The 13773-nt window shown below is 42.1% G+C and overlaps 1 protein-coding gene across 1 annotated transcript in view; it reads left to right on the top strand.

Moving 5' to 3' along the window:
• LOC134284900 (uncharacterized) overlaps positions 1-13773 on the top strand; it is a 194001-nt gene that overhangs the window by 107733 nt on the left and 72495 nt on the right. Inside the window, exon 4 of the mRNA XM_062844441.1 lies at positions 10938-11399. Coding sequence (XP_062700425.1) covers positions 10938-11399 — 462 coding nt within the window. The remainder of the gene's footprint in view (positions 1-10937; positions 11400-13773) is intronic.

Raw genomic sequence — 13773 nt, 5'->3', positions numbered from 1 at the left:
TTATTGGTACAAATTTGGGCTCGATTGAATAATTTTTCGCGAAGTTAAAACCGTTCGGGTAAAACACTATTTTTTAGACAACTCATTTTTGAGTTGTCATATCTCGGAAACCAGTGAACCGAATTGAATGAATTTTTTAACGTTTATCAACTATATATTGATACTTAATACAATGTTCTAAAATGTAATATTTTCTCACGGCGAATTAAGTTATACCGGGTTGAAATTTTTACCCATATAGAGGAAAATAAGTCAAATTTACAATACCACACAAAAATTACAATGTGTTCCTTTTATTCTAAATAGGCTCTAATATATGGGCAGCAAGGACGAAAGTCCCGGGGCTGAGGAATGAGTGATCGAGGGGGTGAAAAAGATGCTCGATCTTTAACGGAGCCTGTGGGGTACCTGGGCACCCCCCACAGTAAGCTGTCCCTTACCGCGTTAATGCAGGGCTTTGGCGTGGTGGACATTCTTTCCCGTGCGACTCGTGGGATGTAAACATGAAGTCTAACAAAAACCAAAATCAGAACTCAGGTGGAAGTAGTGGTGGGATCAACCCCTTCGCAAGAAGCGGGTTGATGAGGTCTCCGACTAGGAGAAGTGAGGAGATAGGCGCTGGGAGCTGCGTACGCAGCTCAAGCGTGGGTGCTCCAGTCCACTTCCCGGAAAGCCAGCCGGTGGAGGTTATGGACGGAGCGTGGTTGTTGAGGGCCGTCAACCGAGAATCCAAAGGACGGTCCGCAATAGAGGTGGCTGAGCAGCAGCTTGGCAAAATCATCGACTTTGCGTCCACTAAGTCGAACATAAGCAAGGACCTGAAAACGGCCTTGCTTCGACTTAGGGCGTCGATCGACGATGCCAAGCAGGAGCACGCGGCACTCGCGTTGCTGACTGCTGCAGCAGCGGAGCCTGCAAATGAGAAAGTGCCGAAGTTTACCCAAACGGAGGCCTTCTCCTTCGCAGGAAGTCCGAATAAGGCGGAAGCGACTGCTCGCGACAAACGGGGAAAGCAATCGCAGAAGCGGGCGAGGCAACCGTCATTCGAGGTGCTGTCTGGCGGTGCCCGCAAGGCAAGGCGAATCATTACCCCGAAAGTCGGTAATAATGCCGGAAGGTCGGACCCCAGCCAGGGTTCCCGGAAAGCTGGGAAGGGTGGGCCTGAAAAGGCTGGCCCGTCCCGGAACGATGGGAACAAGGGGTTGCAACCGCTGGTGGGCCCTCAACAGCCACAGAGCAGGGCGATCCAAGGGGAGGACCCCCCTTGGACGAAAGTAGAGCGGAAGAGGAAGAAGAAGGCGAATCCGCAGGTAGTAGAATAGGACGCCAAGCCAAGGCGTAGGAGGGCAGGTGCCAAGCGCGAGAAAGGCGACGCGATCATCATCAAGACGGAACAGTCCAAGTACTCGGACGTCATGAAGATGATGCGAAGCGACGCCAAGCTTGAGGGTCTTGGAGCCGACGTACGCAGTATTAGACGTACTCGTACGGGCGAGATGATCCTGGAGCTGAAGCGCCAGAAGGAGCACAAGGGCGCCGCCTATAAAAGGCTGGCAGAAGAGGTCCTTGGTGAGGGTGTGCAGGTGAGGGCTCTGACACATGAGGCGACTCTGAAGGTCAAGGACATTGATGAGATCACCGAAGTGGAAGAGCTCGTCACGGCACTGCGGCAACAGTGCGATGTACAGGTGGCCGCCGCAGCCTTTAAGCTACGGAAAGGCCCAGCAGGGACACAGATAGCTTTGGCTCAGCTACCTGTAGCGGACGTCAAAAAGTCCGTTAAAGTAGGGAGCATAAAGGTGGATTGGTGTGTATATCACCTGACATTCCACGAGCCACCAGAGGTTTGCTTCAGGTGTCTGGAACAAGGACACAAGTCGTGGGACTGCAAAGGCCCCGACAGGCGCAAACTGTGCAGGCGATGCGGCGCTGATGGTCATAAGGCCCAAAGCTGCACGAGTCCGCCCATCTGCATGATCTGTACTGGGAAATCCTCGAACAACAGACATCCGATGGGTGGTCCAAAGTGCCCGGCCTTCAAGAAAGCCGCAGTGAACAACAAATCACAGTGCAGGTAACGCAGCTGAACCTGAACCACTGTGATGCGGCTCAGCAACTGCTTTGTCAGGCAGTTTCTGAGTGGGAGACGGATATCGCCATCATATCGGACCCATACCGAGTACCCGCCGGCAACGGCAACTGGGTCGCGGATGGGACCAGAAAAATGGCGGCGATATGGACGACGGGTAAATACCCCGTTCAGGAGTTGGTGTCTACTACCTATGAGGGCTTTGTGGTCGTCAAAGTAAACGGGGTCTTCTTCTGTAGCTGTTATGCGCCTCCGCGGTGGCCGATCGAGCAGTTCACGCAAATGCTGGACCGCTTAACGACCGTGCTAACAGGGCGAAGGCCGGTGGTAATAGCGGGTGACTTTAATGCCTGGGCCGTGGAATGGGGAAGCCGTTTCACGAACCAGCGGGGTCAGATCCTGCTAGAAACACTGGCCATCTTAGATGTCGACTTGGCTAATGTCGGTACCAAGAGTACCTTTAGTCGAAACGGAGTGGAGTCAATTATTGACGTGACCTTTTGTAGTCCTGGGCCAGGACTCCTGGCCTAACAAGTATTTCAAACTGGAGAGTAGATGATGGCTACACTCACAGCGACCACCTGGCGGTTCGCTACAGTATCGACTACAACAATTCAACCTTAAACCAATAGAACCACATTAATTATTCGCTCTTACACGTATTCATATTTAATCACTTACGGATCCGGAATATCCACTGTCTTAAACGCTAACTTTTCTTCCCGATTCTACGATCCTCTATTTGCCACAAACATGTAATCTATATCTCAACTAATTTCAATAATTTGTGTTTATCTGCCTTTTTCTTGTTTATGTTTTGAATCTCTTTCCCATTCCCGTTCGAAGATGAAACATTAGTGGAGACTGGGGAGACACTACGACTCGACCGCTGACCGCCCGTAGGACCGGTCGTGTTGTACAGCGTTGTCGTAACAACAGCAGACAGCGGATAGAAGAAGAGGCGGCTAGGCCAAGGCCAAGCCCTCGCAGGTGAAAGACATCATACTTCGACGAAGGGGTATTTAGGGAGGCGCTCCGCCGTGAGTGAAACTTATTCGGTTTAGACGGTGGCGAGCTGGTAGCGGTGCTCTCACGTGCGTGTGATGCGACCATGCCTAGGCGAGTCCACCCTAGAAATGGGAGGCCACCGGCTTACTGGTGGACCGACGCGATTGCGGACCTGCGCCGCGCCTGCCTACGGGCTAGGCGGCGGATGCAGCGAGCACGATCAGAGGAAGAGCGAAACGAACGGCGGGTGGTGTTCGCCGCTGCAAAAGCCGCGCTTAAGACCGAGATAAGAGCAAGCAAAAAGGCATGCTTTGGGGGTCTCTGTCAGAATGCCAATACGAACCCGTGGGGTGACGCCTACAGGATCGTTATGGCCACAGGTCGTTAAGACAAAAGGTGTGATGGCTCCTACAGAGCAATCTCCAGAGATGTTGAAGGGGATCATTGGAGGACTTTTTCCGCGTCATGATCCTAGTCCTTGGTCTCCTTTCGTAGGACAGCCGGGGACTGGGGCTGGCGATGAGGAGAGGGTCACCGATGTGGAACTTGCGGGGATAGCTAAGTCCCTTAGCGTAGGTAAGGCCACAGGTCCGGACGGAGTTCCGAACCTGGCATTAAAAGTAGCTATTGCAGAGGATCCCGAGATGTTCAGGTCTGCTATGCAGAAATGCCTGGACGAGGGAGTTTTCCCAGAAGCTTGGAAGAGGCAGAGCCTGGTACTATTGCCAAAGGCGGGGAAACCACACGGAGACCCGTCGGCATATAGACCAATATGCTTGATTGACACGGCGGGGAAGGTGCTCGAAAAGATCATCCTCAATAGAATGTTGAGGTTCACCGAGGGCGAAAATGGTCTTTCGAGCAACCAGTACGGCTTTCGGAAGGGGAGGTCCACCGTAGACGCTATCTTGTCGGTTACAAAAACCGCCGAGAAAGCACTCGAGCCTAAGAGGAAGGGAATTCGCTTTTGCGCGGTAATGACTCTGGATGTAAGGAATGCATTTAATAGCGCCAGCTGGTCTGCTATTGCCGATGCGCTCTTGCGTCTGGGGATACCGGAGTACCTGTACAAGATTCTCGGAAGTTACTTTCAGAATCGTGTACTAGTCTACGACACGGAGGTGGGTCGGAAGTGCTTTCACATAACCACAGGAGTCCCACAAGGTTCCATCCTCTAGACTCTCAGCATCGTCTAATTTCCAAGGTGAAGTTACATTTCGCAAAATCTGAATATCCTCCGTAGTTACAGGGTGACCCTCCTCAAAGACATGTTCAGCAACTTTCGACCTGAAATCGTATTCCAAACCTCTACTCACTGTCATCTGCGCCTTTCCTACCTCCGCCATATGTTCCCTGAATCTAACATCCAAAGACCGTTTTGTTTGACCAACGTAGACCTTATCACAATGGGAGCAACTGATTTTGTAAACGCCAGCCTTGTTAAAAAAAACTACCTAGATTAAGTTACCTATTTGTTTTTACCTAAGATGTATAAAACGTGTAGGATGCGATGGATCTCTTCAGTCGAGTCAAGTACAAGACACTGAAGACGACCTTACAGTTGAGGTCGAAATACGTATCTGTCAAAGGATGCAAATTCTTAGTGGAATTCAAAGGAACAGTACTTAACGCGAGTTTCTTTTTATTTACTGATATTCCCCTAACAAGCCCAGGTTAATCATCTTCCTCACGAAAGCGTTTTTTATATTATTTTTACACAATTAATAAATTTAATCGATTACTGATTAAGCCTTAAATCAGCCTTCCAATGAATCCCAAATCAGCTAGAGGTTTCATAAAATCATCAAAATTGTATGTTTAGGAGCTGAATAAGTGATTATACATCTTGTGCTCAACTTTTGTTCAAATGAAGGCTGATTTAAAATAGTTGAAGGATCGTTTGTACAGCATCAAATTGTTACCTGGGTACACAATTTATCCACTCAATTTTTCAACGCATATTGTGCTTATGAACCCATCACCATACGCTTAAAAAGCAGACGTATGTATGTTCCGCTGGAAAGTGTTCTATTTTATCGGAACAGTTTGTCGGTTTTGACAAACAAAAACCTCTGGCAAAGATTTTTATGATTCTTTTTACCAAAGTTTGTTGAGAATTCCTCCGTGACGTCTTCTGTAACATTTCCGCAGATTATAAGAAATATGTCACCAAATCGATCAGAAGTTTCTGCATGACTTTCTGTAGCGCACAAATAATCATAAATTACTTTGATTTATAACGCCTGACCACGATAATGATGTATGTGATGACCGAGTGAAAACTTACGGATACTTTCCTTCGAATTATTAAAATAAATAAACCAAATTTTGGAAACTTATCAACAAGAAAAGTTGTAAATTTACTATGCGACCCTATCTTCTGAATCGTTAAACAAAATAAATTCAAAAAATCGGAAAATGGCCAAAAATTTAAAAAATCAGCCAACGAGTTCGAAAACTTGATTTATTTTTTAAATTATCAAGTAAAATATATTGTTTGGGATCCTATCGTTTGGATTGAATCTTGACTGATCATTATATTTTTTTATCAAATCAAATGTTTTAAAAGTTTAAAATAAAAAAAGGAGAATGATCATGGTTGGGCCAACATGGATTATTTCAATAACTTTAGTTATGAGTTATACATAATTTACCATAGGAACCAATTATTTGTATTGGCAAAGCTTAACCTTAATTGAAAGCTCTTGCCTTCTAGTTTATGAAAAGCTCGAAAAATTTGTAATTTACTTGAAAAACGATAACATAAATCGATTAAATTAAGGAATGAATCTTGAAATTTGGTGGGACTAATGCTGAATATGGTTAGACCAAGTAACTTATTACGATAGGACTAAAAGGCTTAAGCAGTTCTTGCCGACTTTGAAAACTAGTACATCTTCGGAAATCATATTTTAGTACCGGAAATACCAAAACATTATTGTAATTCAAATGTGTTTATTTTGATGAAAATTATGCTGTTGATTATCTGATATATCCTAATTTACCCCCAATGTTGTGATAAGACTTAAACTTCAATGCAGTTAACGACCAGAAAGCTTGTTGGCTTGTTTTTGAAATATATAACACTTAACTGGCCTGTGGTTCCAACCAAGATACTACTGTTCAGCTATTGTATCAAATTACCTGCATTTTAAAGGAAAATATTGACTCGAAGTCGAGTCAAGTCCAAGACACTGAAGACGACCTTACAGTTGAGGTCGAAATACGTATCTGCCAAAGGAAGCAAATTCTTAATGGAATTCAAAGGAACAGTACTTAACACGATTTTCTTTCTATTTAGAGATATTCCCCTAACAAGCCCAGGATAATCATCATCAATTAGATCCTTTAAAATCAAGTTTTTTTTTATTTATCATGTATAAGAGTAGAAAATATTATTTTTTGAGAACCTTTCTTCTGATTTATTTGATTCTAAATAAATTCCTGATCACAAAAAATAGAAATGCAACAACATAAAAAAATGAAATTTGAAAAAATTAGAAAATCAAAAGTTTTAAAATTTTGAAATATATCTGGACAAAAGGTGGACATTTTACCATACGAGATCCAGTATGATTTGACTAAAGATTTTCTACATGGAACATCTCCACATCGAAATGCGTCGACGCTACCATTCTCGATTGAAATGAAATTGTGGTGATGTATGAATTTCAATTATACGGTAATGTTTTCCATGCTATTGGTTTTGCCTTTTTTTATTTTTTCAAGTTTTGGAAAAACCGAATGAAAGTAACCTAAAATAAATTTCTCTTTTCTGGATTGTTTATCATGTTATATTACATAACTTAAAAAAACAAATTCTGGAAAGTATTACTCTTATCTTTCAAAAATAATAATATCTCAAAAACTAAAAATTATATCTTTCCATTTTTTATATGTATCGCCCAACTTTCTGATAAAAGTATTGAAACAGGGTCCCCCTTTAGTCCCGAAACCACGGAAACTTGAAAAAGCTAATATATTCACACATTTATCGCACCTAGAGGTTAGAGGCGTCAGTCGTCTAGCCGTTTCGTAAGCCTCGGAGTGTGGGTTCGATTCCCACTCCAGTCGGTGAAAGCTTTTCGTTAAACGAAAAAATCTCCACTGGACCACTGGGTGTTCCGTGTATTAATTGTCCGTTGTCTTATGTGTGTGATTGTTCAGTCTGTTCAACTTCTGGTTGAAGACGATGTTGTGTGTGTGTTTTTTTAATACTTTGGCCATTTCAACGTTTCCAAAAAAATTAAAACTTTCGAACAAAAAAAAAGAAATCATATCACCCAAATTTAAAACAAAACATCCTATTGACGAATTAAAAATAACGGGTCTAATTATTTAAACCATGGACTACCAATTCACCGACTCACCAACATTAGCAGATCCCTAATATCGATTTTTTTGATGATTTTAGCATGGATCAATTCGTCTTGAGGGTGACAGTTAGTATATCCCCCTAAAATTCCCTCGGACCCTGTAACGCACCTGAGAACCTTAGAAACCCCCGAAAACGCATACATAACGTCTACTTATCGCCTCTGAAACCCGTCATGCCTTCGAAATCTCCCTAAAACCCCTTCGGAACCCATGTAAAGCACCCGAAACCCTCCAAAACTCCTAAAAACGCCTGCGTAATCCCTCTGAAACGCACCTAAAATCCTTGGAAGCTCTTGAAAATGCCTTCGAAATGCCCCTAAAACACAATCGGATCCCATGTAACGGAACTGAGACCCTTCGAAATCCCCCGAAAACGCTCCTGAAGCCTCCATGAAATGCCTCTGACCAAAGTGGAGCATTTTCAACCAAAACATGGAAAATATACCAGTATAGACTCGATATTTTTTTTAATTTGATTTAGGTTTTGTTCATGCGCTAGTTGTTGTGAATCATTAACTATTGCATCGATACATAACCATTTTTTTCACCTAACTTTTTGAATGAGCAAATGACGAGAGAGCATTTTTTTTGCAACTGAAACATTCTAACTGGAAACGGTTTGTTGGATACAAATGATGTCCACGAAGATGTTACAAGATATTTTAGAAACATTCAGAAAATACACTTTCATATCCCAAATCTTTTCTTGCGATTTTATCTTTTTGTTATGTTATAAATTTTTATGTTTTTCTTATATTTTTGATAACAAAAAATAAATTCCAAATGTAATTTTTAACTATAAAACTATGCATATTTCTTTCCTACATCCATTACAAAAATACAGTGAATTAAAAAAAATACATAAATTTAACAATGTGTATAGGACCTTGCAAGAAAATATTTTATACTATTTTACTTTTGTGAATTTCCAGACTATCTCATTTCACAAGGTCCTTTTTTCATTTGTCTAATTTTTTTAGTATTTTTTCGATCCGCTATTCTTTGAGAATGCACCTAGTTAAAAAATAAAAAGAAAATGGAAAATTATATGTAGAAAATAATGTTGGTATCAAAAATTTCGAAAATATTTTCCTAAAAATTAATGGAAAATAAAAAAAAAACTGAGAAAAAAATAATTGGAAGAATTTGATCATCCTCAGCTCCTTCAGGCTAGAAGTCAGCTTTACTACAGATAAAATCTTGAAATAATCTAAAGGTAATGTTTTTGGAAAATTGAAATTAGATGACATCTAAAAAGATCCAAGATGGATCCCAGTGATTTTTTTTTTCTAAAATTCCTTGAAATATTTTATAAACATTTTCGAAGGCATTATTTCAATTCAATAAATCGTTTTCGAGTTACAATTTTTTCAAGAAGAAAATTAGGCTGTTTTTTAACTTTTTAAAAGTTAGGTTAAGAATATTGCATAACAAATACCACGAAAAGCATTTTCAGATAGAAGTGCACTGCCTATGGTCGCATATCAGTCCCATATTTGCTGGGTTTACTATTTAAATGGGACAGTTATGGGATCATAGGCACTGCATGCGTGAGCAAAATTTCGTTTAAATTGAAAATGGTCGCGTCTACGTGATTTGTGTGTTGAGCTGAAAATACTCAGTTGGAAACAAATAATTGTTTCCCTTTCAACGGAAACCAAGTAACAAAAACGAAAAACTTGACGATTTTCAATTACGACCAACTCCAGTGACTGAGTACAAAAATTTTCCAAGTTCGGACACTTTATTTCGCCACAGACTGCCTGCTTGCCTATTCTATGATAGTTCGCCAACAATGGGTTGTCAGTGCAGTGGTTTCGAGAATCATGCCATCAACCAATTATAATGCTAGACCAACATTTGAAAAGGGCGGAAGAGCCAAAATGTAAACAAATCACTTTTTAGCATAATTTGATGAAGTAACTCATAAACACATGATTTTTCCTGACGTTAGCTCAAAAATGAGTTTACACTTCTGGAAAACAATAATTTAAATAAAGGCGGATTTCCACATCTGATTTTGATCACTTCATTTGGTTGTTCCGCCAATAATCTTGCGCCTTTGAAAAAAAGCACAAAATTGTTAACACTGTTGAATAAACAGTCGAGAACAGCATCTCGCCATTCATATTTATCAAATTTACACAAAACTTTTACTCCCACTTTTGATTAAAGTCGCCCCAAACTACTTACACCGTTATTGAAAAGCCTTCGTCATTACGTCGTGCTTCGGCGCCCATCAACATGTCTGAGTGGAAATCCGCCGCGCACTTATTGCTCTTGTTGCGCACGGATGGTTCTTACGCCCAAGATCAAATCGTGCGTTTTTCATCGTAAAATTCAATAAAGTCGCTGACTGACTGCAATAAGTGGCGATAATATGGCTTCAATTCTATTCAGGATATATTTTCTCCAAAGGATTTGGATGATATGCAGCTGATAAAGCTTCAGTGATAAAAATGTTAGCGAATGGTCTCAAATCTATTGACCGACATAGGTCACAGCAGGTAGATTCAGCAAAAGGTGATATTGGAAACCAGGCCCGTGCACAGAAAAGGCGACAAGGAAGGGATTTTACAAAAGGTGAAAGAGGCCTTGTGTATAGAGTATCGGCAATGGGAGGAGTTTAACCCCCAAAACCCATCCGTTGTGCACGGGCTTGTTGGGAACATAATATGCTGCCTGCGCTTCCCCATCGGTACTGTAGCTATATTTTTTTTCAACGCGCATTATGGACAATGGCAGGGACAACTCCCTCCTTTGCTGTACGATACTAGATAAACTGTAAAGAGTTGTTGTTCATAGATAAGAGCTAGAATATAGATTTCAATCGAAATCTGATTTCCATTGCATTTTGCTCATTGTTTTTTTACCGCTCATCGTAGGCAACGTCAAGAGAAAATTTCCTTACTCCTTTATTGTCCAATGTCAGATAAACTTCAATTAGTTACTTTTAGTTAAGAAAGCTTCAAAATCAATTTATTGCGGTGGATTAGGTTCAAAATCTATTGCATTCCACTAATTTCGATACAAAATTTCTTCGGGCGTAACAACAAAAGCGATCGATTCTAGGTAATATTGACCAGGCGTAATTCCAGTGCTGGCGACCAAGCGGCGTAGCATGTCGGGCGTAATGACCAATGAGTTTTTATTTGGGCGTAATTTTCATTTCATTCATTTTCTTCAAGAAAAAACGCTTGTTTGTACTTTTTGACATAAAATCACCAAGAGGATAGTGTTTTCTTCTAAAACAACGAAAAATATTGAGTGCACACGCACAAAGTGTTAAATAGGAATAAGTTTTAGATTGTGAAACTTTGCAAGCGTTTTTCTCGATTCTAACATTTTGGATATCCGCCCTTTTCACATGTTGGTCTAGAATGATGCGGTTTTAAAAGCAAAACTCTGTAACGTAAAATAATTACATCTTCTTCAATGCTGCCCTCTATCCCCCCCATTGCAGCCGTTTCCGTTTCGGTGGCCGTCTGGACCCTGGTGGCCATCTCGTTGGAGCGCTACTTCGCCATTTGCCGGCCGCTTTCATCCCGCCGCTGGCAAACCCAGTTCCACGCCTACAAAATGATCGCCCTGGTGTGGCTGCTGAGCTTCCTGGTCAATTCGCCCCTGTGCTACATCCAACGACTGCAGCCGGTCAATCGCCTACGTTCGCCAACATCATCGACGGCGGCAAACAGTTTGAACAATGTCGTCATTGCCATCGCAACCGGCAGCTCCGGCCAACCGATGAAGTGTCGCGAGATGTGGCCGGACAAATCGTACGAACGGGCCTATGTGCTGTTCCTGGACGCGGGACTGCTGTGCTTTCCGCTGATTACCATGGGATTCGCCTACTCGATGATTGTGTCCAAGCTGTGGCGCGGCCTGAGGCGGGAGATACGCCACTCGACCCATCAGAAGCATCAACGTGAGTATTTTTTATTATTTTTTTTTTTTTTTGTTTATAGAGAGGTAGACCAAACATAGAGGGTAAAGTGATTTTTTTTATCAAACGACAGGATGGCATAAACGGATGAACTACAATGTATACCGCATTTAGTTCACTACTGGACTGCGAACTGCGACATTATAAGTGCGGAAACGTAAATAAAAGTGCGCGATTGCATCAAATCAGGTTGATGTCTTCGGCGCACTATTTCTTCAATCTATGGAGAACAAGTGCTCTGAAGACACCGAGTTGATTTGATGCAATCGCGCACTTTTATTAGCGTTTTCGCACTCGTGAAAACTAGTGCGAAAGTCCAGTGGTGAACTAAATGCGCTATATTACCAAGAACGAATCAAATGTATTGATTCAAATGAAACAGGTCTCCTCCCGTTGTGTAACTGTGATTCAATTTCATGATTGAAATCTATTGAAATGTGTAATGAATGCTTTTAGGCTATGCAGCAGAGCTCACCATATGAACAGTTTCATATCAATCGCTCGAATCGCGTGGACGCCAACTTTTCCAATTTAAATGAAACGTTGCTCATGAGCTGCTATCAAAAAAAATGTATAACGTGATCATTTTGTTGCAACTTCCTTCGCCTTTTTTTTTTTGAAAAGGGCATACATGACAAGAAATACTATTTTTCTTCGAAAAATAAATTAAGGAATTGTATGAAATCATCCTCTCGATAAAAGTGAACTCTGTCTTCGGTAAAATTCTAGCACACCTAATCCTCTATTGAGGAAAAATATGAATAATTTGGATTGAGTAGCGTTTAGTACTGATTTTGAATATAGTTTACATTCAAATGAATTTAAATTACCTTTTCTATGAATTTAGGAAAATTTGTTCATAACTTGGGATGTTCAAAGCGTTCCAAACTGATCTGAAGCTCAGCCTTTAAAATCTACAGGAGTAACTGTGTTCGTTTTAACAACATATTGGTCACTATCCGTTAATCTCTTAGAAATTCGCACTTTATGGAGTAATGCAGGTCATCCAAACTAATTTTGAGCTTTGAACCTTAGATCTGCACTTATAAATGTTGTAATAACCGGCATGGCAAAGGCTGGGTATGTTGCGCAATTCACATCCCATTGTGATCCACTAGCATCTACCCAGCAATCCCTATTCCTATCTCCGCGTGGCACCGGCTGGAAACTTCTCGTAACCTTAATAGTGTGCTTGTTAGAAAACGTCAAATCGAAAGCATTACGGCTCCAAGAAACGAAGTATACTGCGCAGACACACACGAATCTGCTCTACGTCACCCCGGTGAGCAATCAGGAGCTCAATGAGCTGATGCGAGAACAGTATGTGCTGGAAGAATCGTCGAATATATCGTTCGCCGTACCAGAACCGGCGGAAGAAAAGTGGACTCGAAGTATTTCCGAGTCGGCAACGAGGCTTGTAGGCGATCGTTCCGAAATGGGGCTTCTGTGGCGGGGCGATGAGAGGCATTTACCTGGGGCTGTTCATAAACCACGTAGACCAAAAATTTTGAAATTTATATGGAGCGTAGACTTTGGCTAGACCGCCCTCCCTCCCTTCAAAAAGTCTACGTGGTTTATGAACGGCCCCTGACAGCTACGCGATAGCACTGGCTCGATCGGAAATTAGAGCACTGTCCAGTGCTGAAGGAGAACGTGTGTTGACAGATTGAGGAATATCACTCGATGGGACACGCCCTTAGAGCAACCGACGCAGAGCTGTGTGGTATCTGCCACTGAACGTCGTGGTAACCCCACGGTTTGGGACGCTGCAGCGTCGGTAAACAGAATGTTTTTGAATTCCAAGCTATTAAAAGGCCTGGATATGTTGGCTCCGCTTCCACGAGTGATCTGCCATATCCGAAAACGATCCGAGGCTGCCTTCGGTGGAGACATGGACAAGAAATGTAAATTCGCAGAGTTTCTTCTTCGGGACCAATAGGGACGAGGCTTCTCAAGTGTACGTCATGGACGTTGCGACCTTCTGTACCACGTGCTTATTCAGTTCGGCACAGTTTGTGGAAATCTGAACGAATGGATGCGTATCAGCACCGGAAAGTACAAACATGCGGCTGTGAAGCTGGTCAGCATGTAGGTAACTCTGAGCAAAAAATGGCTTCCGGGGCAGAATTACGGACCGCAGAATATTCTGGCAGCACTGCCGAGCCTCTTACGCCTCGCGATTAGTGCTCGGCCGATGAGGAACAGATTCATTACATTTATTTGTTCAACATCATTAAAACAAGACATAGGGTAAATGTACCAATAGTGGAGCTATTAGTAGCTCCTTGTACTAAAATAATTGAATAAAATTGATAATACCACAAAATAAAAAGTCTGAAAACGTTAATCAGTAGTT

This window comes from Aedes albopictus, chromosome 1 (assembly GCF_035046485.1).
Source record: "Aedes albopictus strain Foshan chromosome 1, AalbF5, whole genome shotgun sequence".
Classification (NCBI taxonomy): Eukaryota; Metazoa; Arthropoda; class Insecta; order Diptera; family Culicidae; genus Aedes; species Aedes albopictus.
This window is presented reverse-complemented; position numbering and strand designations above follow the sequence as displayed.